A 27,682-nucleotide genomic window follows, 5' to 3' on the forward strand; every position below is an offset into this window, starting at 1 on the left:
GAAGGACTGTCCTTGAAGAAATCCAAGCCCAGTTTTGCTCAAAGTGTGGGTCACTGACATCCTACTGTGTAATAGTTTGGTTCCTGAGTAAAAACTAATAGAGTAAGTAGAAGAACTGATGTGCTTCATAGCCAGCAGTTGGTTCTAGAGTAGTAAATGCATTGTTGTCAGATGTTAAAGTGAGAATCATACAAATGACACTAATGGAGCATCAAAAAAATCGTAATGGGATGTACCCACACAGACCAGTAAGGACAATGGTGAAGTGCCTGAATTTTATGCTGGTGTTCCTCATGTAGCTAGTGGAGCTTTCAGAATGGTTGCTGACCAGAAGTTTTGCTGATCACACACTGAATGGATGCTTCCAATTTTTTAAGCTTAGTTAGATACTGCAAAGCTGGACACTGAATATACGCAGTGTATACATTTTGCGTGAGTGTAGAGCCATCGTACTGTTTTCCTGATGTTTAATGATCTTTCCACCTGTCAGTCTTTTCTGAAGAATGGGTGTGACCAACTGTTTGCAGTTCTGCACATCTTGGGATCAATCAGAAACCGGAGTGGCCAGTTTGCAGGAAATAATAGCCATACCATTTATGTAAATGTTAATGATCAGTTGCAAAGGGGTCTCAATATCTAATCCTGAACCATACCTGACAGGTTCCTGTTTCATTTGCGCTTGGACTATTTTATTTTGAATGTTTAAACCATACTTTTTGTATATTTTCTATACTTCTTCTTTCAGTTCAGTAATATATATAGTATATAATATGGTATTTTAATGGTTTTATACGTATATATTTATATATATGCTATGTGTTTTGTAATTATTTTCCTGGTATTTCAGATTAAATCTTTCAGATGAAGAATATGATAAAATATTCCACTCTATTAATGGGTAAGTTTTGAGCATTGTTTTTCTGTTGAAATACTGGTAATTCTTTTTTTTTTTTTTTTCAATCTGCTTTTTTCTCAAGGATGTTGTCTTTTTGCTCTCTTGCAAGCTTGTGCTGACATATGAATCTGTTCTAAGACAGAGCACTGTTTCATCCCATGTAGATCTGCTCCATTTTCTTCCATTTGGAGCATGTCAGATTATCTGTAACACTGTCAGGACTCATATTAGCATTCCCCAATGCAGATAGTCGGAAGTGGAGTGACAGAGGTTAACCATGGGTTTATTCTTTATAAGTGAAGTAGGTCATTTCCTTTTTTCTCTCATTCTCCTTTAAGCGATCACCTTGATTTTGAAATGTAATACGTTGTGCTGGGTGTGTCATCACTCAGTCTTCTCTGCTCCAACCCTATCTTCTCTCTTCTTCCATTCTCTTTCAGTACTCTCCAAGTTCCTCCAGCATCAAGGCTTCTGATTTCCATTCTCTTCTACACTTTTCTCTTTGGGCTCTTTCTGCCTTTAATGGTCCATCTTGCCTGCCCTGTTTCTGAGGCTTAAGTCTCTTAAGTCTCTTGTTAGACAAACATATTCCAAATTGTCAGCTGACCTTTGGTAACTGTCCTGTGTGTCTCTTTTCCATGTTTTCCGCATGTGATCTAGTTTAACACATTTTTAATTGTGATCTAAGGAAAATCGTGCTACACTGCAGTAGTTTTGTGTGTGATCCCATAGAGCATGCTTGGTCTACTTGTAGTCATGAGATGAACATCTTAGACCATTAATATTTTCATACATCTTATGCACATCACGATATTAATCAGCATGACTAAAACTTGCATGTTTAGAGCAGTGGCTATCAGTGGAGAGCTGTGTCATCTTATGCCCCACAGCATTCCCTACACATTAAGATGTGGATTTTCAGAGTGTTCTAAAAAAAGGAAGAGTAAGGCAATTGTGCTTTCTTCCCTGTGTCTTCTTGTACTGGAGACAAAATGAGTAATTTCATCACTTTTTCACGAGTGATCTTTTCATATCAGAGGGACTATAAGCAGTGGAATCTCCTTTCTACCCCCCAGTCTTTGTCAGTGCTTAGTGGAGTATTAGGCAAATAGATCTTGTTCTTTTATCCTTCTGTCTTTGCTGAGGTTGACAGTTGGGTCTGTGCTATGTAGGTGGGTAAGAATGATCTATATTTCCTCTCATTACATTCCACTGTCAGCTCGTGGCTTCCGTAATACAGTCATGCATAAGTAACAAATAGGATCTGTGCGGGGAAGGACTCTGTACTGTGGGAACTTTGTATAAGAAAGAAGTAGATTGATCTTTCATGTTGTGAGACCTTAGCTTGAGGTTTTTTGCAGTTGGAAATTCTTTATAATTAAATGCCTTCATCTTAAGACCATGGAAGTTACTATAGCAGAGGTAGAATTTTATGAGTATAGCCTTGTTTTTCTGAGACAGCCTTTGAAATCCATGGTGAACATCATCACCTCTAATCAGTGAGAGATTGTAGAATGCAGGCAGCTGCATTTTGACCTGCCTATCACAATAACAAGCCATTATCATTGTTGCTTAATGAGTTACTTCCATCTTCCATCTTGTACTAGCAGAAATGTCAGTTGTTTTGTTTTGGTTTTGTTTTTAAATTAATGTTGGCCAGTTTATGATTAACAGAAGGAACAGGTGAAATGAATTTCCCACCTCTTCCATATGAGGATCATCATATTTGTCTAAACAAATCTCTGTAGAAGTCTATAATTTGTCCTGTTTAGCTATATTCATTTTTCTAAATTCAAGCTAGAGAATAATTTATGCTTTTGTGAATACACCTTTACTTTTCTAGAAAATATTTGATGGTTTTTGCAGGATCCTGTGAATTGCTTGCCTTGAAGTAAACCCAGTCCCAGGAGTTTTAAGTGCATATTCACTCACTTTGTAGATGCTTAGGATCGGATGAAATATATCACTGAGATACTAACAAGTAGCTAGAGCAAGTTACCAGTTACTGTTTCCAGAGCTCAGAAATGCTGAGGAATCCTTCAGCTGTTTTTGTGAAAACTCAGTGGCTGATGGGGGTAGCACTAGTAAATCCAGTTGAGTTCCCACTATGGTGGGTTAAAGAGATCACTTGATTATTTCCAGTTTTATCTGGAAGAGACTTAATTTACCTACTGATAGAAGTACTTGATTGTGCATGTCATCATTTGCATGTATGAAACCTGTTAGACTATATGAAGTCTTAGGCTTTTGTGGTTTTTGTAGCTGGGAAGCCACACAAAGATTAGCTACAGTTGTTTTTTTTGTATTTTTTTAAATTTATTTTTATGGAGGAAAAAGATTGCACACTATTTGTTTTTTAAATAGTCTCTGAGATTACTTTGTCTTATTTAGCTAAATTAGATCCTCTGTGACCAAAGGTTACGGCCAAGCATACTTTTTCACTTTTTATTGGGAACTTTTTGATCTTCCATAAGAAGGGGTACAATTTCATAGAATCACAGAATGGCCTGGGTTGACAAGGACCACAATGATCATCGAGTTTCAACCCCCCTGCTATGTGCAGGGTCACCATCCACCAGACCAGGCTGCCCAGAGCCACATCCAGCCTGGCCTTGAATGCCTCCAGGGATGGGGCATCCACAACCTCCTTGGGCAACCTGTTCCTGTGCGTCACCATCCTCTGTGTGAAAAACTTCTTCCTAATATCTATCCTAATCCACCCTTGTCTCAGTTTAAAGCTATTCCTCCTTGTTCTGTCACTATCCACCCTCGTAAACAGCCATTCCCCCTCCTGTTTATATGCTTCCTTCAAGTACTGGAAGGCCACAATAAGGTCTCCTTGGGGCCTTCTCTTCTCCAAGCTAAATAAGCTCAGTTTTCTCTACCTTTCTTCATAAATTTGTCTCTACTTAAATGGAATAGGATGAATTGAGAATAGGGCCAGGATTTTATAATTTAGGAAAAGGCAGCTTGGAGTGAGGGTAGGGTTTGATGGAGTCATTGCAGACAACTCTTTTGTATAGTAGCAGAAGTATCTCTGTTTCATGTATTCTCTGTTTTTTTCACCTCTCTCTATGCTATTTTTGGTCATGTCTTTTTGCTAATAATTATTTATTAGTATAAGAATACAAAATTTTAGAATGTGATTCAGTAAAAGACAAGGATAATGCAAATGAAAAAGACTAATGTAACTATATATGTGATAGCTGTCTAAACTCACATAATTAATAGCACATCAGTACAATAAGCCTACTGGGCTATTCAGCCTCCCAGCCAGTTGAGTGTCTTCTCTTGAAAATGCATTTGAATTGCCATTGACTTTTCTGACTAGATCCCTCCGGTTCATGGTGGAACCTTGGATACCCATTTATAGATTTCGGAAACCTAGATGTCCTAATCCAGAACCTTAAAGCCACTGTCAGACTTTTCTCTCTTTTCACTGTCCAGGTTTTAATTCGATTGCTGTTATTCACTGTTGCTAATCATATTCTTGGATGTTGCCTTTCAGGGTACTTTTTCCAGGAGGTGGTGTGAATCTTAGGACTTCAGAATATTCCAGGGTTGCTAAGATATTTTACCGCAAGGCATTAGAGGTAATTACTAAGGAACAGTCTGTTCTTGTCGCTGTTCAAAAATCAAAACGACAAGGAGGCTCATATTCTAGTTTCCCACTGGCATCCAATGTGTTAACCATAACCCTGATAATAAGTATCTCGTTGCTAGCTTCTACTTAAAAAATCATTTCAAAGCTTAAGATTCGGACATCTGACACCCTCTCATGTTATATGTGGTGTCGTCGTCTTAAATTCCAGTCATCGTTTATTTACTGTAACTAGGGGCTTCATTGCTGTTCTGAACCTGCAATAAAGTAACGATAAAGCTTTGCAAAAGCACAAAGTATCCAGGGACATTAAATACAGAACAAAGATCCACCTAAATGTAATTACTAGTAAACCTCTCATAAATAAGACTTAGACTCCGAAGGAATTCCAGAGAGGCTCTCTAACAATTCAGTCTACAATCGTGTAACGTTAAAGCTTCTCCTAACATATATTCTACAGTTAGTGAAGCACCTATATTCTTATATGTAAGTAGATTCAAATACATCTTTGAAGATGCATGTAAAATGTCTATTTTAGCATGTTATCTCACTGGTAGCTGTAAATACAACAGATTTTCTGAAGTTAACATTAATTTAACTTACAACATGACAAAAAGCATGTGAAAGGTGGTATGAAGTACTTTTTATTGCTCATCATTAGCTTTTTTTAGGAAAAGATTGAATTTGTGGGAAAGCTGTTTCTTTCAAGGAACATCAGGAAGGCTCTGAATCCTTATGGAAAATTTAATTCTCTCTGAGCATAAGAGATTCTTTTTTTTTTTTTTTTTCTAGGTAATAAACATATTTTGAAGTAAAAGTTTACTGTCTTCTAAGAGTGTATTGTTGAAAGGGATGGAGATCAGACCAGGAAAGCACAGGCATCCACAAAACTAGTCAGCTTCAGCTCAGTGCACCAGTTTCCTACTGCTCAGTCACTATGATATCAATGTTGCTCTTCTATCATCTGTCTCTTGTCTTTTTTCATAGTTGATTACTCATCTGTCACCTTCAACCTGAATTTTATAAAACTAGTGATCTCATTTGTCTCTACAAAACTGCTCATGGTGTGAAGTGCAGCTTGGGGCGGTGGTTTCTTGCGGTTTCTTGTTAGTGTTTGCAGGACTATTACGAAATTCTATTGACATTTCACAACAAATTGTGTATGTCATAAATTTATGACCAAAGAGTCAGGCTTACTGGTTGATACGTGCCCTTAAGGTGACTAAAAGACAGAAAATAATTTTCACTTCTTCATGTGTAATGCTTACTCATCTCTTTTTTTTTTCCTGTGCTAGTATTGGTGATTGTGTATTTTAATTTTCATCTTTTCAGACTTGATTAGCACTATAAAATATTAGCAGTTTTACAAATGTAAGGTGAGTTACCATAATCAACAATACACTAGCAGGTATGTAATAGGCTGTGCTATTGTTATGGGGTTTTTAATATACCCGTATCATCCAGACTGATGTTTGCTTTTTTTTTTTTTTTTTTTTTTTTTAAGTTTTTTAGAGAAAAACTAAGGCATTTGATGTGGTTATTTCAATTGCTGAACTGTTACAACTGTTTGGTAGTTTGTACTGCTGTAGTAGTTTTATTTCTCATCTACAGAGGTGAAAGTGAAAAGAATAGGAAGTTCTGCTCGTTTTTCTTTCTGTAAATCTTCAGTACTTTATTTTGTTGTTGTTTATTTTGAAGGCTAATGATAAAGGAGATTATTTCCCAGTATGGGGAACATGTCTTGGACACGAGTTGCTGACATACCTCACAAGTGGTGAAATTTTACTTGTTAATACCAAAACAAATGGTTTTTCACTCCCTTTGAACTTTACATCAGGTGAGAAATCCCTCTACATCTCATGTCTGAGTTTTGCTGAGAGGTATTGTGGTTTTGTTTGTGAAAAATACACAAGGCTGAATGTTTGATGATTAATACTTTCTTATTAATTTGACCAAACTTTTATAAAGTCTATACAACTCTGGATTTATCTCACTGTTTGTTTTTTTTTTTTAATTTCTTTGCAGTACATTCTTAAATTGTGAAGTTTTACCACAGAAACCTGACAGTTTGTTTCAAAGTAGTGTTTTATTAAATGTGTTTCCTATTCAGTAATAGACAGCCTGTTAGCAGCTTGGATAATGGACAGTATCTGTTTTTTCTTTGTGACAGCTGCAAAACAAAGTAGATTATTCAAGAATATTCCCAGTGATTTGCTACATGCCTTTGCTACTGAGCCATTAACATCAAACTTTCACATGTGGAGCATTTCCATGGAGGTATTTGATTGTTTTACCTCACAAACACAAATGCATTCTCTCTGTCTAAACTAGAAATAAAGAAACAGATAACATATCTTTATTTTCTTTCCTTCATACTGCAGAATTTCACAAAGAATGAAAAGCTTTATAATTTCTATAATATTCTGACCACTAACACTGATGATGAAGTGGAATTTATATCTACCATGGAAGGTAGGAAAATGAATTTCCTTTCTAAAATATGACTGAAAGAAAGTATTTCTTCAGCAGTTTTGGAGGTGTGGTGGCATTTATGCTGTTTTGTAGTGCAAGCTTACTGTTGGAATGGCAGGGTGAGTGCTGGCTCTGTCTGTACTCTGCCTGTGATGGTTGTAGTGTTTGCAGAGAAAGTTTTTCTTTTGAGTACATATTTTTGAGCTTAACTACTTCTTTCACTCATTATTCCCCTTCCAGATGTGCTATGACACTTCAACACTGGAATATTCCAGTACTGTGGTACAAAGTGTATAGCACTCATCTTATAATAGCCTAACCCCTAGTGTACCTCTGTTGCATCCTCCTTGTTGTCTGTCTGCTTATGCATGCCTCCTCACGATGCCTTATTGCCCATTTGAGTACAGGGAGGACAATTCATGATACTGAAATAACAGCAATTTCTCTCATTGCTTTGACACCAATACTGGTAATTGTTCTCCAAAATCCTTTTGCTTTCCCTACCGCATGTTACATATGTTTTCCGCCAGGTTTGCTCATCTTAAAGAAAACATATTAGCTCATTAGAGAGGGATTTATTTTGATTAGTGCATGACTAGCACCTCTACAATAAGGCCCAGCTGTCAGCCTATGGGATTCTTCTGTATGGCATGCTGTCAGTCCTCTAGAAGAAGAGGAGAATAGCAGTTTGATCAGAAGATGTAATCAGGCTAATGATAACATATCTTGTGCCTGCAAGCAGTTTTTATCACAGAGCAGTCATCACCTGCTGTGGCTTTGTTTTTTATGCAAGACATAAGGACTGGCTTCTTCCTGGTATGGACCAAATGGGAGCTTCCTCTGGTTTGACTGGGCCTTCAAGAAGATCCTGATAGTTGGACCTGTTTCAGCTTGCTCTTTAAGCTTTTGTGAAGCTGTTGATAAGTGAGGGTTTTTTGTAGCTTGTCCTTTGACTTTGTTTTTCAGTAAGACTAAACACATCACTCTTCAGGTGTAGATCTCGCTTTTATGCTTTGATGGAAAATGTGTTTGTTGCAGCATACAAATACCCAATTTATGGTGTCCAGTGGCATCCAGAAAAAAATCCTTTTGAATGGAAGAACTCATCAGGCATTCCACATTCCTCATCAGCTGTAAGAGCTGCATATTACATAGCTGACTTCTTTGTTAATGAAGGTAAGTTTATTGTTTGTAAATATAAGTCAAGTACCTCTTACTGCTTACTGAAAAGCTTACTCTGCAACCTTTATTTAGGCTTATAAAAAGTAAGGGAAATAGAATGGATTTGTGAAAGTGGCATTAAAAGGCCGACTGCTGTAGCAGAAGTAGACCAAACCTTTTCAGTAGTCTGGGCCAAAAGTCTTGCCTTTGCAGTGATTTTCTTCTGTTTTGAACTATCTCATGATGTCATAATGATGTTGTAATGTCATATCTTCCCTTGCACAAAGACTTTAACATGAAAAAAAATGATCCATTCATAATTCTAGACACATCCTCAGTTCTAAAACAAGTTACCATTGTGATATGTTTGCTATCATTAAATACTCTACAAATACAGAAGTACTTGAAGTGATCAAACTTGATGATACACTTATCAATGCTTCCTACACCATTCTGCTGAAATACTGATTTCTGGCTGTTCATGAAGTTGTCTCAATTGTTTGACTGGGAATATAAAAAACATAATCAATAGCCAAACTGTGTTTGGACTCTAGGTTTGATTTCTTGACTTACAGAACAGGTTTCCCAGTGAGGTTGTGGATGCTCCCTCCCTGGAAGCAGTCAAGGCCAGGCTGAATGGGCTTTGGGCAACCTGGTCTTGAGAGAGGTGTCCCTGCCTATAGCAAGGGGTTGGAACTAGATGATCTTAAAGGTCTCTTCCAACTCAAAGCATTCTATGATTCTTATGAAAAGAGCAACCAAATTGGAGAAAGGGACAGTGATTTAAAATAGGCAAAATGTGTGCTGACATAGTCAATGAGTCTGTAGAAATAAAAGTCGTGTTTATACTTACAAGTTTTAAGGCTATTTCCTTGCATACTGTAGTGTTACGCTGCTTTCCATAAAGGTAGAAAAATAACATGAAATCCCTTGACAGTGTCCATAAGCTTCCTGTATTTTATTGGTTTTAATAAGATTCTTATGGGATAAAAAAGAAAAGGTATAAAATACGTCCATTTAATTGTTTTTGTAGTGCAGTTAGAGCATCATATATTTTGTAAGCAGAAGTAACGCTACTATGGCTATTATCCAAGCAAATGTGGAAGCTCTTCTGTTAACTTCTTCCTGTTGAGATGCAGTGCATATGAATTTGTGTACATATATGCACAAACAGTGAAAAACGTAAACTCTTTTCAACTGACAAAAATTAAGAGAACATAGATATGTGTATAATTAAGCCACTCTTTTAATATCACTTTCATATCCATCTGTAACTAATTTTAACATGTGTAGAGTTGCCAACATGACGAACCAGAGCAGGATTTAGTTTTTATTGTCCTTAGCAACAAAGACCATATTTGCACTGCATCTTTGAGTAGGCTGATGCTCTGATGCATTTCTTCCAGTGTTATCAGTATTGCTGTCTCTGATAGATACTGCCAATAGCTCATGAATATACCTTATTCTATAGCCTGAATTTTACATTAACAGTTGAATTTGTCCCTCCTCACTAATGAAATACTGCTGTAAACAACTTTCTGAACCTGTATCTTGATGATTCTTCTAATATTAATTGCTGTAATTTTGTTTGCTGTTATGAACACAGAATAATTTGCTAACAAAGATACTGTCGAGGCTGATAGCTGTAAAGTGATCTGTACTTCTGAAATGTTTTACAGCCCGGAAGAACCTGCACCGTTTCCCCAGTGAAGGTGAAGAAACAAAAGAATTGATTTATAATTATACTCCGATTTATACAGGAACGTTTTCTTCATTCCAGCAAGTCTATTTTTTTGATTGAGTATCTTGTCAGAGGTGTGGCATTGCTATTGGTAAATAGAATTATTTGCCTGCGTTGCATAATTAAGCTGATATAATGCAATGTATGTGACAGGAAGACAGAATAATTATCTTATTTTACAATAACTTATCCTGTGTTTCTTCTGTACTATTGGACCACTAATCTAAAATTTTACATTCTAAATCATAATAGTCCTGGGTTATACTTCATTGCTACTGAAAAATACATTTTTCTTCTGGGAAAAGTTTTTTGATTTTACGTATGAATTTGAACATTTTCAGGTTTAGTACAAGGAAAAGTTTTGCATTCTTATTTCAAAATATGGAGATTATCTCTGTAAAATGTTGTGTACTGTAATAGCACTAGATCTTTAGGTATATTGTAGAGTAAAATCCTATCCTTTTCAAATGATTTAACAAATGAGACCTTGGATCTTAGGCTCGTAAATTTGTCTGTGTAACCAAGTTCTTGAGAAGGATTATTTTGTTATTCGAAAAATTGTTCAAAATCATAAGTAAACGTGGTAGCAAAGAGACATGGAAAGGATGTGTTTTACCTGATTTCTGAAACTTTGTGTTGTACATTCAGTGTTGTTCAGAGAGCTTATACCTTGTGAGTTCTACGTAAATGTGAAGATGCATTTTAAATTAGGTGTTGCAAATATCAGGTAAAAATAAGTAAGTGTGAAGAGCATAGTTATGTTCTGTTTCCACTTTCTGCTCTTTTCAAATTCCATTTTATATGTATTCGAAGAGCCTGTTTGAGAGTAACTGCTATGAGCAGATGGGAGATACACACAGAGAAACAGAGGTCTGTAGAAGAATGTCAACCTAACTTTTGCTTTATACACACTCTAAGTTTTTCTGTAGTTGCTGAGTAGAATTCTCATTGTAGTTAAAGGTAGTTTTCCATTAATTAAGTGAAGACAATCTGCTTGTGTTTTGTTGGATAGTTAATAATAGCTGGAATAAGAAAAAAAAAAAAAGGCCAATTAGAAAACTTGATGTTGGCATAATGTTGCATTTGGTTCTATTAGTGAAAATTTTATATTGTGTTCAGAAACTAAGATAAGACAATCAACTGTAATTCTACTTTCTTGCACAGTTTCCATGTTAACATCAGTGGGGACTTGGAGTTTATGGAAAAAAATAGATTCATACCTCAGCTCTGTTTTGTAATACCTTAAACTTTCCAGTACATCAATCCAGAAGTAATGCCTCCTATTTATTTACATGGAAATAACAATAGATTGATACAAACAGCAGAACAACACTATGAAATACTATTTTTCAACACAGTCATAGTTGTGTGCTGATTTACACAGATGAGCTAATTGAGATGCTCTTCCCTTTGTGATATGACAGCTGTGCATGGCTGTCTGGAATATGTTCTTTCATGTTGCTGTCACCACTGCTGAAGTGCACCCGCTGCCTCACTATGTAATCGCTGGGCTCCATAAACATTTGGCAAGAATCAATAAATGTCTATGGGTGCGATTTTTCAGGGATTTAATTCCAACCCTTTGCTTCGTACTTGCATGTCAGATGCCAGCAGTCAGACTGCTTCTCTGTTGCCATGTGTCCCACAGCAACAAAATATTTGGGAATATTGGTGGGAAGGCTTAACCTCTACTACTACAACACCACCATCTGCCTCTGTGGGGCCACATAATAAAATAGGAGACATTACGTTTAAAGCATATCTGCTTTGTACCATATCTGAATACAGCTGCCATGTTTCTCAGGGTTTTTAATTAAAGGACTCTCTAGCTTGTTCTTTTTGATGAAACAGCTGTGTAAGATAGAGAATATGAAATGCATCAATTAAAATAATATAAACAAACATTAACTGCGACTACTGTATGAACACTGCTTTGTAATCACAAGCTTAGATGTGTTATAGTGCAGATTATTTCTACATTTGCCAAATTCAGTAAATTGAACTTTTTTCATGTGAATAACTGTTAACTATATTTATTGGTTCCCAGGTAGATCCAGTGTAAAAGACAATCTTGCTCTACAGTTGCATATAGATGTAGCAGCTGAGATATTTACAAAAAGAGTCTAGCTGTCTGTTTTTTATTCAGACTGAGTTCTTTAGAATAACTCTAAGGATTTGCCTGAGTAAGAAGGGCAGGATTTAGCTTTAAAAACAGGGACCAACTTGGCAAGTGAAGTGTCTGCTGACTGCTTTAGGAGTAATTAGTTCTTAAGAATGCAACTTCAAGGAATATTGTGTGTAATATGGTAAGAGAGCAGTGTATTTATGATGAACTTGTATGTGGCTTTTCTTTACATCCTTTATCTTGTGAAGTCTTTTTTGGTGCTATCAGCGATTCTTTTTTCTATGATAGTCTAAATAAAGTTAATTCAAGTAGATGTGCATTTGTGTTCTCTGTTATGTACTGAGGATAAGGCATTAATGTTAATTCACTTTTTTCCTTCCATCCATGTTTATTATCAAAGCAATGAATTTTTATGATTCTCCATTTCTGGACGTACTGTGATAGTCACAAATCAGGAGGCTGCTCTAGCCTGTGTCCACTTGGCATAGTTTTGGGAACCGTTTCTCTGTTGTAATGTTGAATGTGAGGAAGTTGTCTATGGTAAGTTAGTCCTAGAAAGTATGCAGTCATTAATCTCTGTTTCCTTCTTGGAACTGTAAGTGGAGTACACAGAATGATAATGTTTACCTTCATATATTCTGAATTTCTGAAGTCACTTCGTTTCTGCAAAACTGCTGCTTATATGCTGTATATGGACTTACAGAGCTGCTAAGTGTGATGGCTAACTTTCAGTCCAGAAACTTACTCTTTTGCTTACTGGTGACTGGGTGATAATCAGACTGGAGGCAAATGAGGGGATGCTGAAACAGTTGGGTGAGCTGTGGTTTTTGAGATGAAAATGCATATGATGGAATTATGTTGAAGGTTAGTTGTCATTGGAAGCAGATAAGACAGTTGTTCGTATGATCCAAACTGAGTGTTTCTGTTGTAGATCATTGCCAGAATAAGGAAATGAAAAGGGCTGCCCCACCAGGGAAGCTGACAGAAAAGCTGGCAGGATGGTGACTTCTTTTAGAGGAAAATGAATAAGGAAAGTGAAACAAGCTTAGTGGCAACAGTCAGGGTCAGCCTCAGTCTAGAGGCTGCTAGACAGGTCTGGAGTGACTGGTCATGTTCAAATTCAAGCCAGCAAGACACATCAGCAATCAGCATCAAGGTGAGTTCTATGGCAAAGCACAGGGATACCTACAGCATAGCTCTGACACAGGGACCAAGGTCTGAGCTTAGAGACACTTAAATACAGCTGCTGAGCCAAGGCACAGAAACTTTGCACAAGGTTGCTAATGATCTTTCTTGCACAGACTTCTGCAGCAAGTTCATCCCAGAAACACAGTGTCAAAGCTGGCCTTGCATGGACAGCCCAACCACTGTGAAGGTGAGAGCAGGTTACAGAGCTGGAGGGTGCTCTCACAGCCCTGAAACTCCATTGATATAAACAAAGCAGCTGCTGTCTGTGGAATTCAGTCAGAGTTTCTGTCCATTCCTTAAAATATCTTTTCCAGTCAAAAATAGAAGTGTTGGGACACAGAATTTTCTGCTGCCCACCCAACGGAAGGCTTAAAATTGTTCATAAGACGTTTCAGAAGACCTTTTTTTCTGCTCTCACTGATTTACAACATGGTTTTTCATTTTTCGGAAACTCTAACTGGTAGTTTTCAAGATTAATGCTTGAGAGAAGAAAAAGAATCTGTGGCCAAATTCTCAGCTTATTCAGAGAATGGCTTGTGAGCCTAATCATCTTATTGCAATGTAGGGGAAAATTATTGATCAGCAAAGTAACTCTGTGTGTTTTGCAAATCATATTGAAGTGTCTTTCAGGAGGAAAAGTTTGAAATGGTTTCCTTTGTAGTATTCCACTTCTACCACGAGATGGCCCACGTCAACCGGTAGTTCATTTGCCATTTCTTAATCAGGCATAACGGTGTATTGAAAGTCGTGTTATATTAAATAGGATACTTATTGGGGTGTCTACATATGCACCAGTATATTGAGCACGTGGGGGAAGACTGGAGTAGACAGAATAAGACAGGCACGACTGATTGGCAGAGCAGGAGAAGAAAAGAGGGTACAAGAGGAGAGTATTACCTGAGCTGAGATTAAATTGTAATTCCAGTGAATATTGAAAATTTTGAGCATTACATGGAGATGACTGGAATGAGGTTCCTATTTTCAGGTGATATTTCCTCCACTGTAGCTCCCAAATCTGTCTTGGTTCTTTCTTTTCTATGAATAAGAAATGAACTCTTACAAACCATAAGAGTTTAAACAGAAATCTCTGAAAACCTGAACTCAGAAAACATTTGCCTTGGAGGTAGGAAAGACCACTATGGATTCCTTTAGGCAAGGAAGATATTATGGGGAAGAAGCATCCAGAATAGATGATCTAAATACAGTTTAAAAGAGTAAGATCCTAAACCACAAGTTGCTTTCTAGGAGAAGAAATACACCAAATAAAAATGCAACCAAAATAAACAAAATCCACAAAACACCACTTCTGAGCTAGCTGGCTGTGTGAAATTCCCCAGCAAGACCATGAATTGAAAGCTGAGAGGAACTGTCTGTGACTATTCCCATTTTAGTGCTAACTAGCTTGTTTCTGGGGCTAATTTTTAACTTTTCAATTCATAGAATCATAGAATGGCCTTGGTTGAAAAGGACCACAATGATCATCGAGTTTCAACCCCTGCTATGTGCAGGGTCACCAACAAGCAGACCAGGCTGCCCAGAGCCACATCCAGCCTGGCCTTGAATGCCTCCAGGGATGGGGCATCCACAGCCTCCTTGGGCAACCTGTTCCAGTGCATCACCACCCTCTGTGTGAAAAACTTCCTCCTAATATCTAACCTAAGCCTCCCCTGTTTCAGTTTGAAACCATTCCCTCTTGTAAATGGCCATTCCCCCTCCTGTTTATGTGCTCCCTTCAAGTACTGGAAGGCTGCAATGAGGTCTCTATGTGGCCTTCTCTTTTCCAAGCTAAACAAACCCAGTTCCCTCAACCTTTCCTCACAGAGAGGTGCTCCTGTGATCATCTTAGTGGCCCTCCTCTGGATCCACTCCAAGAGCTCCACGTCCTTCCTGTACTGTGGGCCCCAGGCCTGGACGCAGTACTGCAGATGGGGCCTCACAAGAGCCAAGTAGAGGAGGAGTAAAGCCAAGGAGAAGGGGACAGTGCATCCTTAGTGCAGCCTTATTCATTGCCACAGACACCACTCAGCAAAGATATGGAAGGGTAGATTGTACCATGTTTCTCTGCAGTCTTTCATTAAAAAAAATTAATAGCATACTAGAGATTTTTTTTTTCTTTGAACAGTGATAAAAGTATGGGGACATTTTGAAAAAGCAAGAAAAATGGACATGAATGGGTTCATAGTTGTTTGTTATTCCAACATTACCATTTTATGTAGTGAGTCCTGGGGAGAGAGAAACAATGTGTAATTACACAGCTGAAATGACATGCAATTGCATACTTGAGAATGTTTGTGTTTGAGGTGGGAGGATATACACAAAAAGTTCTCACAGTTGCTTGCATCATGGCAATTAATTTGTTTAAATTTATCTGTTTTTTTTTTTTCCTTCTGTGAATTATACTTGCACGTATTTACTGGTGGTGCTATCAGAGAAGCAATGTGACTTGGCTAGCTTTCACATCCCATTAAGGTTTCTAAATGTCTGTTCAGATTATTTTGGTTTGAGTGCTTACATGAAGACAGATTGACAGATACTGTGTAGTGATTGATTACCTTCCCTTGTTAGCCTTATGTCTCTCCCCAGGGCAGGTCTTTTTCACACAACAGTGCTTATTTGTAGGACGAATAGTGAAGAATATCCTACCCAGGGCCATCTGTTGATCAGGATACTATTCTAGGTTTCATCACTTCCTCATAATGTTTACAACAGTTTCATAATAGAGACAGTATGTTTTAAGAGCCAGCTTTCCCCATAAGTTCTTATATAACCAAAAATTTCAAAGAACCTTTCACCCAAGAAGTCCAAACCGTATGAAAAAAATATCACTACTTCAAAGAACTCTTGAACAAGGCATTAGTTCCAATTTTAAGCTAAGAACTCACATCCCTTCTTTGTAATGCTCAGAAAACAGTGAAACTAACATCCCTTGCAAGTGAGCTTTCTGTAAATGAGAAAAGTTAGCAAAACAAAAGGCTGAAATGAGTAAATTCTAGAAATAGTAGTTTTAGATCATCAAAGTAATTGGACAGAGTACTATTAACGTATGAATATGTACCTCCCAAGAACAATAGAGGCTTCCAGGGATGGAGTCACCATCCCTGAATGTGTTTAAAAACCATCTGGATGTGGTGCTAAGGGACATGATTTAGTGGAGGATTGTTAGAGTTAGGGTAGTATGGTTAGGTTGTAGTCGGACTCAGTGATCTTTGAGATCTTTTCCAACTTGAGAGATTCCATGATTCTATGATCATCTTTATAGCACTCTCTGACTCTCTCTAGAATCTCCCTTGTCTTTCTTGAACTGGAGAGACCAGAACTGGGCACTGTACTCCGTGTGGCCTCACTGGGGCAGAGTAAAGGGGGAAGATTATCTCTCTCTACCTGCTGGCCATGCTCTTTTTAATACACCCCAGGATATCACTGATTTCTTGGACACAAGGACACACTGCTGGCTCATGGGCAACCTGTTGACCATAAGGATACAGAAGTCTTTCTTTTCACCGTGGAGAAAGTACTCCAAACTTTTGTTTGTTTTGTTTTTTGTTTGGCCAGACACATTTTGGCCTTGGATGAAATTAGTCCTTTCAATACTTAGAGGCCTCATTGCATTCAGACCTTTATTTAGAACAACATACAGCCTTCCAAACAAATCTAACTACAAAAGGGTAATCTGAAGAACCTCATTGTCTGCTTTGTTTTAAAATAAGGAATTTGTACTCATTCATACTCACGCATTTTCAGTCTTCTCTTGCCCTCTTTTCGTTGTGTTTGCAAGCCTTCCCTAAGAAACCCACTCAGAATCAGCAGTTTCTTCTTCATTTTCCACACCCAGGGAGGCAAGTGAAATTAACGAATCTAGACTGATTTCCAACTGTTCTAGCTGAGAAAGAGGTGAAACTCGCACTGTGGTTGTACCGTGGCTTTTAGCCACACCTTAGGGCAGCAAGTGGGGAATAATTAGGGTGCAAATGAAAATATATGTACACTGATTTTCCTAATGACATGTGTGTGAACAGCGGGGCTTACTGGGAGTCCTAAAATGTCTCACTGAAGGCAGCCCAGGCTGGTTCATAAAATTCCCTTTTAGAAACTGCCCCTGCAAAGGCTCAGCGCAGATGGTGTTGGTTACATGAGGGGGCCTTGCCTTGTCAGGTGTTCAGTGCACCTCAGCTATACGGTCAAAATCTGGACTGAATCATTATCAAATCCAGCAATGTTTTATTCTGCCATTTGTTTGCCCCTGTCAGTTTGACCACAGGATTATGTAGGTGAAAAATACAAATGACTAGTCACGTGGCAGATTGAGTTCGACAAATCTCACAAACCACACCTGATCTGTTACAACTCAGTCAAACAACCTAGCAGAGTTTCACCTTCCAAAATGCAGAGGAAGCCCAACAGTCTCATTTTCAACAGCGCCATGACAGTGAATGCAGATGGATGCGCAAACATGCCATATATTTATGTCATTCATTATGAACAATGTAAGGGGTTTAATGTGATATTCAGAAAGGTCATGAAGTTTCAGATAATGTTCTGTCTTCCTTAGTTTTCCATGGGAGAGAAATTTAATACCTATACAGCACAATGAAGAGATTTATATTCAGAAATATTATTTTGTTGTCCAAATGGATGGGATTTTTTTTCTCTGCTGCTGCTTGGACTTTTACAGTGTAGCAGTGCTTAATAGTGATTCGTCCGAGGCTTTTAGCACCCTACTGCTTTCTATTTCAATTTGCTGTCTTTTCCATGATCTATGAAGAGGTGAACAGCCAGGTTTGCAGTGGCAACTTCCCCATCCTCCTCTGCGTGGATTTCCCTCCTAGGAGCAGCCAAGCTTCCCTACTGCTGCCTTATGGCTGTTTGGCTAAAGAATGATGGTGGCGGTCACAATAAACCTCTCGGGCAGTTTTCCAGAGTACTCATCCCTGCAGTGACTTTGCTAACAAAGCTTGCAGAAATTTGTGCACCTAATGAACCTACTTTCTGCTATGGATATCTCAAAGTAGACTTCTCCTGGCACCAGTTGCCCGCAGGTCGAAGAGGAAGAGCGTTTTTATACAATGCCATTACCATGAGAAAAAAAAAAAAAAAAAAAAAAAAAAAAAAGAATAAAACTTTATGGTTATATTCAGCACTTAGTTAAAAGATGGATGACCCTACATGGTAAATGAAGGGATAAATGGTCATTTTTCTTATGGACTGTGCTGCAGCCTTTAAATCAGCAAAAACATAATTTTTTAATTCTTCTAACACAGCTTCCTGATAAGCTTGCTGTGAATTCATTGCATGTTTTCAAACTCATGACTGTAGTACTGAAGAATATAATCCAAACAGATGGATGATTAATTAAATGAGAAGTAATTAAAAAGAAACACGATTTCATGCTTTATAAAGTATCAGGATTTTTGGTAGTTGTCTTGTTCTCTGTGTCCTGTAGAACTTACTGATAAATTATAATACAGATACCAATACTTCAAACCAGTCAAGAAAAATTAAAGAGTTTCATTTATGCAATCTGAAATTAGTTTGGAGTACTAAAAAATTAAGACAATTAAAATTTGGGACATCTCAGCTGCCTGATTAAACATGCAACAAGATGTGTGACTGACACTCCTCTCCAATCTTCATTTATTTGTTAAATATTAAAAAACTCCTCAGATGTATATAAGCCATCTGCTGTTCTCACATTTATTGAACCTTGCTATAATATGCATCTGCAAAGCCTTCTCATTTGATGCCATTAACTATGGAAATTTGCTCATGAAATTTTCCAGTAGAAAAACCTCATGCTTTCTAGACACTTCTGATTATGGCCCAATCTTCTTTTCTCTTTTGTCTGCAGCAGGTCAATTTTGATCATCACAGCTACGCTGCAGACTGCCTTGGTACTAAATAACCCTGACTGAGGCTCTGCGACCAGGATGGGTCCTTCTCACTGATGTTATTTTCTCAGTGCATTGCAGACATTTCCACCTGGAGATGGGGCCCTTGCACAGCCAATGGACTACAGAGCCAGAGTTCTGGATGCTGAATGTCACTGTCCAGCATTGCCAGAGTAAGTGCAAGAGTGTGAAAGCATATGGAGAGTTTGAAAAGAAAGATACAACCCTGTTTGCTGACTTGCAACCTAGGCAGCTCAGGGGAGGCTTCACTTCAGCAAGCATCCAGGCTGCACACTTTGACTGCATCCTCTATCCTTGCCATCACACTCCCCAGTACCATGTCCCAGCCCATTTCCCTCCTGTAATGATGAGCAGAGCCAAAAACCTCTTCCCAGGCACAATTATAGTGGTAAGGAGATACGAGAGTATGACCAGCCTGGGCTGGCTTTGGCCAGACCTGCCACATGGCTGGTGCTGAGCTGCCTCTCTTCCCCTGATGGCATTTTCTTTTTTCCTGCTATGCCTTCCGCCAGCTGGAAGTCATTGCGTAGTAACAAGTATGCTGGGATTTGCTAAGGCGACTGCTGTAATACAGCAAACATATGGAAATGAGAAGGAATACATCAGTGCCATCAGAGAAACTAGCCCTTAGGTCCTGGATGCAAGCAGAAGCAAGACATGGCAGTTGCAGTCAGTTAACATTATGAGTTACTTCAGAAATTTGACTTACCAGTTGACTTTTATTGTTAATTCAAACAAATACCTGCAGACTTCAGTCACTGGACTGCAAAATCTAAAGGTTATAGATATTTGTTGATGCTTTCTTCTCAGCCTGACAAATTAAGACAGGATGAAACCCCTATATTCTGTAGGTAGCTACCATTTGACCATCAGTGCTGATAATTCTACCAGAAAAACACTGTAAGAAAGCCAAACCCAAGTGGAATAGCACCTACACTACCAATTGAATGGAGCCAATTCCATGGCCTCCCCAAGCTCCCTGCAAGAAAAAAATAGGAAGGAAGTACCATTCTGGCAGGCAAGGAAGTATTTCACTGTGCCAGGCTTCATCACACAGTGGAAATCAGAACTCCATCAGAAGGAAGGTGGAAGCCAACCCTCTGCACAGGGCCTGCAAGTATGACCCAATGGGCCCTTCCTCAGTCAGCACTCTCAGTTACACTGGAGGGACAGTCCTGCTGCCAAACAGGAGATTGAAATGTGCAGCTTCTCAGCTGTGAAGCATGCAGTCAATTTTCAGCTCAATCAAGGTATGACTTGGGCTGCTCTTTACCTTCACCAGCATTTCCCATCCACACTGTAGGAATGGCCAAAAACTGATGAGAGGTAGACTGAGCTAGACGCATCTTAAGAGGTGAAAGAGTAGATGGGCAGCTATAGAAGCTGCTGGATGGAAAAGGACATCTGTGGAAACTGTCCAAGTGTCTCACTGGGTACAAGTGTATTTCATGCACTCGTATTTTCCCTGTATTTTTTCCTTTTGATCAATGAGCCTTGTACACCTCTCCCTCCTCCTTGCTCCTCACAGGGACACAGCAGAGGAGCACAGTGATGTTAACATTGCTGTGTTATTGGTCACACAGCAGCCTCACTGTTTGGGTCCCAGTATTTGCATGGACATAGCACCACAGCCCACTGCCAATGACGACGAGTCAACAAGAAAATGTAAGTTCAATGCATTTCACTTTATTTTCTGTCTCTTCTCTCCTAATGATCCTTTAGTTTCCTGTGCAGCACAGAATGAGAAGAAGGTAGAATGTTAAATAATGGAAGTCGCACCTTATTATTTAATATACAGAATGCAAACACTAACCCAAGAGGACTGTGATGCAGAGCACTGAGTGTACTGAAGGAACAGGCTACTGTCACTTCAGCAAGCACTAACTCAGCTATTTCTATGGCTGCGATCACTGGTAATCATCTTTATTACAGTCAGTGGGGCCAGTTCCAAAGACCGAGAGCTGTCTGCAGGGTTGTTGAAATAAGTGCATGCTACTCAGCATAAAACAGGCCGTGTCTGAGGTGTATGTGCCTAGCGACACTGGATTTAAGATTAACTGTATTAACAGCCTGTGTATTCACACCAAATATCCTTAACCTGATAGCCTGACCAAAGCTATCACTCACCACAAGTGATAGCTCATATTCCCCAAAAGATTACGAGATCGTTAGAAATATGGATCCTGAGTCCTCAGATGATGATCAAAATTGTGCCCAACAAGTGTAATTTCTGAATGGGGAGGAAGGACACATCCAAGAATAGTGGCTGCAACCCTACACAAAGGGTCCCCAGCAAAAACAAGAGACTAACACAACAAAAAGTTTTTGGCGAGAGCAGTAGGACCTCATGGTGTGTCAACAGCAACATGGGTTATTGTGGCTCACTTACTTTTTAAATGAATACCAAAGTGGAGGCAAGGTGGGAAGACTTTCAGATTTCCTAGTTAAGTTTTTATGCATTTTTTTCAGTGATCAGTAGCACTTACGAAGAATATCACATTTCTCTTTGTGTCTCTTAATGCATTCCTCAGAAGTGGCTTCATTACTGTTGTTTTTCATTTCTCTCTTTTCCCTTGTGGGAAAAGGAGACATAAGATAAAGCCCAGTATTGTAAATGACGACATGTTATTCTTAGTTCCTGAATTTAGGTATGCTTGACTAATTTATCCATAAGAAAATGAAAAAGATAACCCCATGCCCCGCAGTAATATGCTTTCATGTGTAGCTCTTCATAACTGAAGTCCTGTCTATAAAGAACAGTCATTAAAGTTGTGTTTGAAGAAAGTGGCACAATCTTTTATATATAATCTTCATATTTAATAAAGGACGAATACCTTCTCCTTTTATATAAAGGTGGTCAACATCACTATCAGACTGCAGACCATCATAACATACCTTGAAACATAGGCATCCAAAACCTAAATATAAGTTAAAAATCCCTCTCTCTCCGTTAGTTTCCCGCTAGTACTTCTGTTGGTTTTTGCTCCTTGCACAGCCCTTGAAGTTATTATTTTGATGACTGATGTCTTTATTCTAAATTGCTTCCACCCACCGAATATGGAGGGAAGAATTCTTACGTATTCTTCTCTGATGTACTCTTCAAAATTCATGTATGTAAAGAGAAGAAAAAGTGTTCAAGAAAAGGCAAGGGAGACCTTATGGCCTGTGAGCCTTCAACCCACACTGAGCTCAATTGTAGCCAAAATTCAACACCTGTATTCACATACAAAGACACTCCCTGAGTTATGTCCATTCTGAAGGGATATGAATGGATATGAGACCTGGGGATATTGCGAGCCTTCTGCTCCTGCCATGGGATCTGGTGGTGAGACTTTTGCATGCTCCAAGCACAGAAGCTTTGCAACATAGTGGTGACACCACAACCATGCCTGCCCCTATGAGAACTTAGTTGACATACCACCTATTCAGCGAGTTGTGGATAGCTGCCACTGTGGTCAGACCACGCAGAAAATAAAATGCTCTAATTTTTTTGTTTGAATGTTCCAGCACAGCTAATCCACAGGCACCTAAAACTTAGGTGTATCCATCCATATTGATTACTGGGAATAAACTCTGGCCTGTGCTTTCTCCCAGACCAGGCCAGCTGGTTGGAGTATCAGCTGGCTGGATCACAACCATGCAAAGGGGTCAGTGTCAGTTACACAATAGTGTTGGTTTGACCAATACTGGTGCTTGGGGCCCAAAATTCTACCTAAGTTTATCCTACATGAGGTAACAAGGTTAAGGCAGCTGCCGCGTCTTTATACGTAAACATAACACTGGGCAGACCTCAGTCATTTCCTTATCAGATTGGCTTCAGAGAATTGGAAGCAAAGGGAGGAGACAGATGCCTGCACAGGTTTGCTTTGTAAACAAGGCTCAGGCTTGGGCCTCTGCTGGCAACTTTCTCATTGCAATTATATAGCAATTCCCACCTGGAGTCAATGGAAATTGAATCTCAGAAGGTGACCTGGAAGCTAGTGGTATAGCTGTTTAACAAATACCATATTTTGTACTCAGTGGCTCCACTACATTAAAATAAGTCAAACATGAATAAAATATTGTTTCTGTGGATGAGTGCTGCATAACTATTGTCATTCTCATTTAACAGAGGAATGTTGTAACAGGAGTTTAAACATGACAGTCCAGGTCTCAGAGTAGGACTCCATGTCACAGCCACAAGTGCAGATTGAGCCATTAGGCTGAGGTCTCACTACCAAGCAGCGCTCTTCAGAAAAACCCAGAGCATTCTGTTTTCTTGAAGTTTCTGTTGCAAACACAGCACCCTTACTGTGCAATTTCCTAGCGTAAAGAGAGAAGGGCTGCATTTTCTACTTCGTTTCCGGTAAAGCTTGGACCTGAATTAACATCTGCATTAAATTACAGTAAGTAGCCACATCCACTGAGGAAGCTGGGTCTTCATTCTTCTGCAAGAGGACAAAGACGCATCTACACACTATTTATTTACTAACGTGTTGCTCCAGGCAAGTTTTCATCAGTCATTCTGAAGACCATTATATAAGAGGTGAGTGCTAACAGAAGACAGCTTTTGGGTGGATATTTCAGCCAGTGCCAGGAAGTCATCTATATGCAATTTTGGAAGCAGAAACTCTGTTTGTTAAGGATCCCTCACATTCAACATTCTGAGTAATTGTATGCATAATTATCCATCATACAGAACAGAGTTGTAATAGTTCTACTGGATGGAAAGAAAGCATCTCAAAGGTAGGGAGTAATTACTGCAATGTTGTTTAAATAGTCCCCAGAAAGAGCTTTAAGGGTGGTCAGATGTTTTTGCATTGCAAAGATAAAAACTGGCCTTTCTGCATTTTGTTTACCAATAACTGTAAACAGCTTTTTTTTTTTTTCTTTTTTCTTTTTTTTTTTTTTTTCTGATGACAGTAACATTTTAATGTATTTGAACAGTAAGTAATCTTTTGGAAATATAAAATTTGGCAAGCTAAAAAAATGAAGACAATCTATAAATGCATCAATAATTTTGTACAGCTGATCACTGCTCCAAGTGCATTCACAGCAAAAAGGAGAAAGAACCCATCTGCAGGCTTTCTAGATATAAGAAAACTGATAGAATGAAAAACTATCTGGATCAAATTGAATCAAAAGCAAGGCACACACCCTTTTTCTAACAGCTAAGAACAAAAGCTGGATTTCAAAGTGCAAAAGGTTCCTCATGTCGACGTTCACTTTTGCAATGTTAACCTACTAGTTCCCTTTATAAAAAAAAGAGATAAAACCAAGTAAGGTTTCTCTCTCCTTTGTCATGAAGGAAAAAGGAAGAATTATTTGCAGCTTTGCATAGTCATTTCTCAAGTGTCTTGGACTGGGTATCTGGTTTTTACTTAACTAGGTCATAGAAAAGAGATTTACATTTTTGACACCTCATTTCCAGTTATCAGGGAGGAACATGCATGCCTGACTAATAAATGTTTTCATTTAAATATGTTTTTGGTCTATTTAGATTTCCTCAGGTATTCAGGAGTTGACCATTCTCTGAACAGCCTGAAGCTGAATTGGAAGATCACAAAAGAAGAAAGGAAAGATTTAGAACTACATTTGTTTCATGTTTCTCAGGCTTGTTCCTGGATGGGATTGGAATACCCAAATATAGAAGTTGATTACCTGTCAGGTGACTGGGCTTCCAAATTTCTAAGTTCCTCATAAAAAAATCCATAAACCTAAGTGAAAAGAATCTACTTCTACACATTCCTGAGTCCAACCGATGGCTTTTAACAAACAAATGATTTCAGTGTAGCTGACAGGCTGGGCACAATCTAACGGATTGTATGCTGCAGCCCCATCGATCCTCCTGGCTTTAAGTGCTGTTTCAGTGTGTAATTCATTCCAATAAAAAAATATAATCCAGTTGTTACTGGTATATTATGAATTTCTGAACAAATTGTAAATCATCTTTTGGGATTTTTTAGAGGTAAGGCTTTTAGGTCACTCTGAAATCCATTCCTGACATTTAAGTGTATATTGCCCATAACCAGTACTGGAATTTTGTGTTAGTTATCCAACTGTAAATGAATAATACTGCCTGTTACTGGAGTGACAGAAACAAAGAAATGATGCTTTTTGGAGATGATAACCATGTGTTTCCAGCTAACCTACCAAAAACAGGCAGACATGGGAATGTCTGAATTGTCTGAAAGGACAAGTTCTTTGGGGCACTAAGTCAGATCTGGGCTAAATGTTATGTTAGTAATATGTTTGCAATAAAACATATTCAACTCTTAAAAGGAGGTGTGTTTTATGGTGTTTTGTCCTTACGTATAAGATATAATTCAACAATTGCATATTAGCACTTTGTATTGATTGGTCCCAATGGGGCTTGTGATAATTCACTAATAATGTAGATGTGCTATTATTTTTTCTCTACTGCTTATTTTTGAAATACCAATCTTGAGCACGGTATTTCTACCACTATCCATGAGGTGGCATGATGTGCACAGCAGAACAACAGTTAAATCGTAACTTTTAATACTCCTTTGAATCCATAGTCCTTGGCATATTAAATTTTAATGATGAAAGACTGTAAAACCAGTCAGAGGTTTTGAAACCCTGTAGTACGATAAAAGCAATGGTAAAGGTACCTGTCTGTGTGCATATGTGCTATGGGGATTTTCATTCTAGCAAATAGTCCTGGTGATGTTAAAAAAAAAAAAAAAAAAAAAAAAATTCTCTTTTTTTTTCCTACTTCAACTACCTAGTTTGCTTTTATCAAGTTCCCTTTTGTGAGACTGATTTATTTCTTTTCCCAGATCTCTCTTCCTTCTCTATTTTTGATTTTCTTTTCAGATTCTTGCAATAAGAAACAAGTTAAAATAGTCAGAGGTTTAATTTCTTACTGACTGGACAGAGTCTGGGGAATGTCTTTTAAATCAGATACTTTTCACACAACTGTTAATCATGCTTCTGAATCAAATATTTAACAAGATGAAATCTAAATTAGGATGGTAACATCTTTATAAGAGCACATAAATATATTTATCTGTGATAAAGATAATATCTTTATGTGCTCTTGCACATGGGTTTGTCATCAAACGCGCATCATAAACTCATCTCTTGAACACAGCTTTACATATTTGCTTGCCTGAGAAGGCCAAATATTTTCTAATCCTAAATAAAATCTATAGAATCATAGAATCATGGAATCATAGAATCGCTCAAGTTGGAAAAGCTTTTCAAGATCATCGAGTCCAACACAACTTAACTATACTACTCTAACTAACAACCCTCTGCTAAATCATGTCCCTGAGCACCACATCCAAATGGTTTTTAAACACATCCAGGGATGGTGACTCAACTGAGGAGCCTATTCCAGTGCTTAACAACCCTTTCTGTAAATACATTTTTCCTGATATCCAACCTAAACTTAGCCTGGTGCAACTCAAGGCCATTTCCCCTTGTCCTGTCTCCTGTCACCAGTGAAAATAGAGCATGCAAAGGCTTTTGGCAAATTTGGGAAAATCCTGGCATATCACAAATCAACAAATGGACTACATGCCAAGATCCTTTGTCCTCAGCTAACACAGTCTATCTCTCTCTGGTTCATCTTGTCGTGTCAGAGGAGGATACTTTACATAGTCGAATAACAAGAGTCCCCTTCCCAACCTAGAGAGTGAGGAGAAGTGTGGAAGAGTTGGGGTCAGAACAAAGGTGTAACATAATTCTCTGTTAGGGGAAGTAGGAGAAGTATGATTAGTGAGGGGGGGGAAACCAGTTGGTGGGCCCTGACCCCTAATGTCCAATGAAAACAGTGGTACAATTCAGAGAGAAACAGAAAAGATGATTACGATGAGGCAGGTCTGAGGCAGAGCTAGGAGACAGTGATTCAGATCACAGAATCATAGAATGGCTGGTGGTGGAAGAGGTCTGGCACAACCCTTGCCCAAACAGGGGCAGCAGAACAGGGTGCCCAGTCCCACATACAGGAAGCTTTTGAAGATCTCAAAGAAGGAAACTACACAGCCTCTGGGCAGCCTGTGCTCCATCAACTGCACAGCACAGAAGTGCTGCCCGGTGTTCAGAAAGTACCTCCTGTGTTGCAATTTGTGCCCATTGCCTCTTCTCCTGGCACTGGACACCATTGATTAAAGACTGGCTCTGTCCTCTTTGCACCATCCCCTTGGGTACTTACAGGCATTGATGAAATCCCCTTCACACCCCTCTAATACAGGCTAAGCAGTTCCAGTTCTCTCAGACTTTTCTCACAGGAAAGATGCTCCTGTTCCTTCATCATCTTCATGGACCTTCACTGGACTCTTTCCAATAGCTCTATGTCTCTCATACTGGGGAGCCCAGGGCTGGACTCAGCACTCCAGGAAGCAGTCAGGGTCAGCCAGGTCCCTGGCCAGGGAAAAGCACAGCACAGCTCAGGGCCTGGGTTTATATGCAGTTAAACGTAGCTCCCAGAAAAGACAGGGAGGAATTTGGTGGAGGTCCCAGGGCTGTTTCTCAGCAGGCTGGTGCAGGCCATATAGCCTAGAGCTGGGATCTGGCTGTGGCTGCCAGGACTGATTTCTCCTCCCTACGCTTTGGATTCCTGTGGGCTCCCTCCAGAGCTGCTAGC

The 27,682-nt window shown here is 38.8% G+C and overlaps 1 protein-coding gene and 1 long non-coding RNA gene across 2 annotated transcripts in view; both read left to right on the forward strand.

Annotated features, from left to right (window-relative positions):
* Window positions 1-12,308, forward strand: part of GGH (gamma-glutamyl hydrolase) — a 16,199-nt gene extending 3,891 nt beyond the window's left edge. Inside the window, 7 exon segments of the mRNA XM_042835606.1 lie at window positions 848-898; window positions 4,404-4,488; window positions 6,195-6,333; window positions 6,667-6,773; window positions 6,878-6,968; window positions 8,007-8,144; window positions 9,809-12,308. Coding sequence (XP_042691540.1) covers window positions 848-898; window positions 4,404-4,488; window positions 6,195-6,333; window positions 6,667-6,773; window positions 6,878-6,968; window positions 8,007-8,144; window positions 9,809-9,930 — 733 coding nt within the window. The 3' untranslated portion in view covers window positions 9,931-12,308.
* A 4,078-nt stretch (window positions 12,309-16,386) lies between these two features.
* Window positions 16,387-25,349, forward strand: LOC122171386. The gene is made up of 3 exons (XR_006171992.1): window positions 16,387-19,241; window positions 20,618-20,754; window positions 23,476-25,349. It is a non-coding gene; the product is annotated as an uncharacterized LOC122171386 (long non-coding RNA).
* Window positions 25,350-27,682: the final 2,333 nt, after the last annotated feature.

This window comes from Centrocercus urophasianus, unplaced genomic scaffold, assembly GCF_019232065.1.
Source record: "Centrocercus urophasianus isolate 14NV4802_14NV808 unplaced genomic scaffold, USGS_Curo_1.0 seq_11, whole genome shotgun sequence".
Classification (NCBI taxonomy): domain Eukaryota; kingdom Metazoa; phylum Chordata; class Aves; order Galliformes; family Phasianidae; genus Centrocercus; species Centrocercus urophasianus.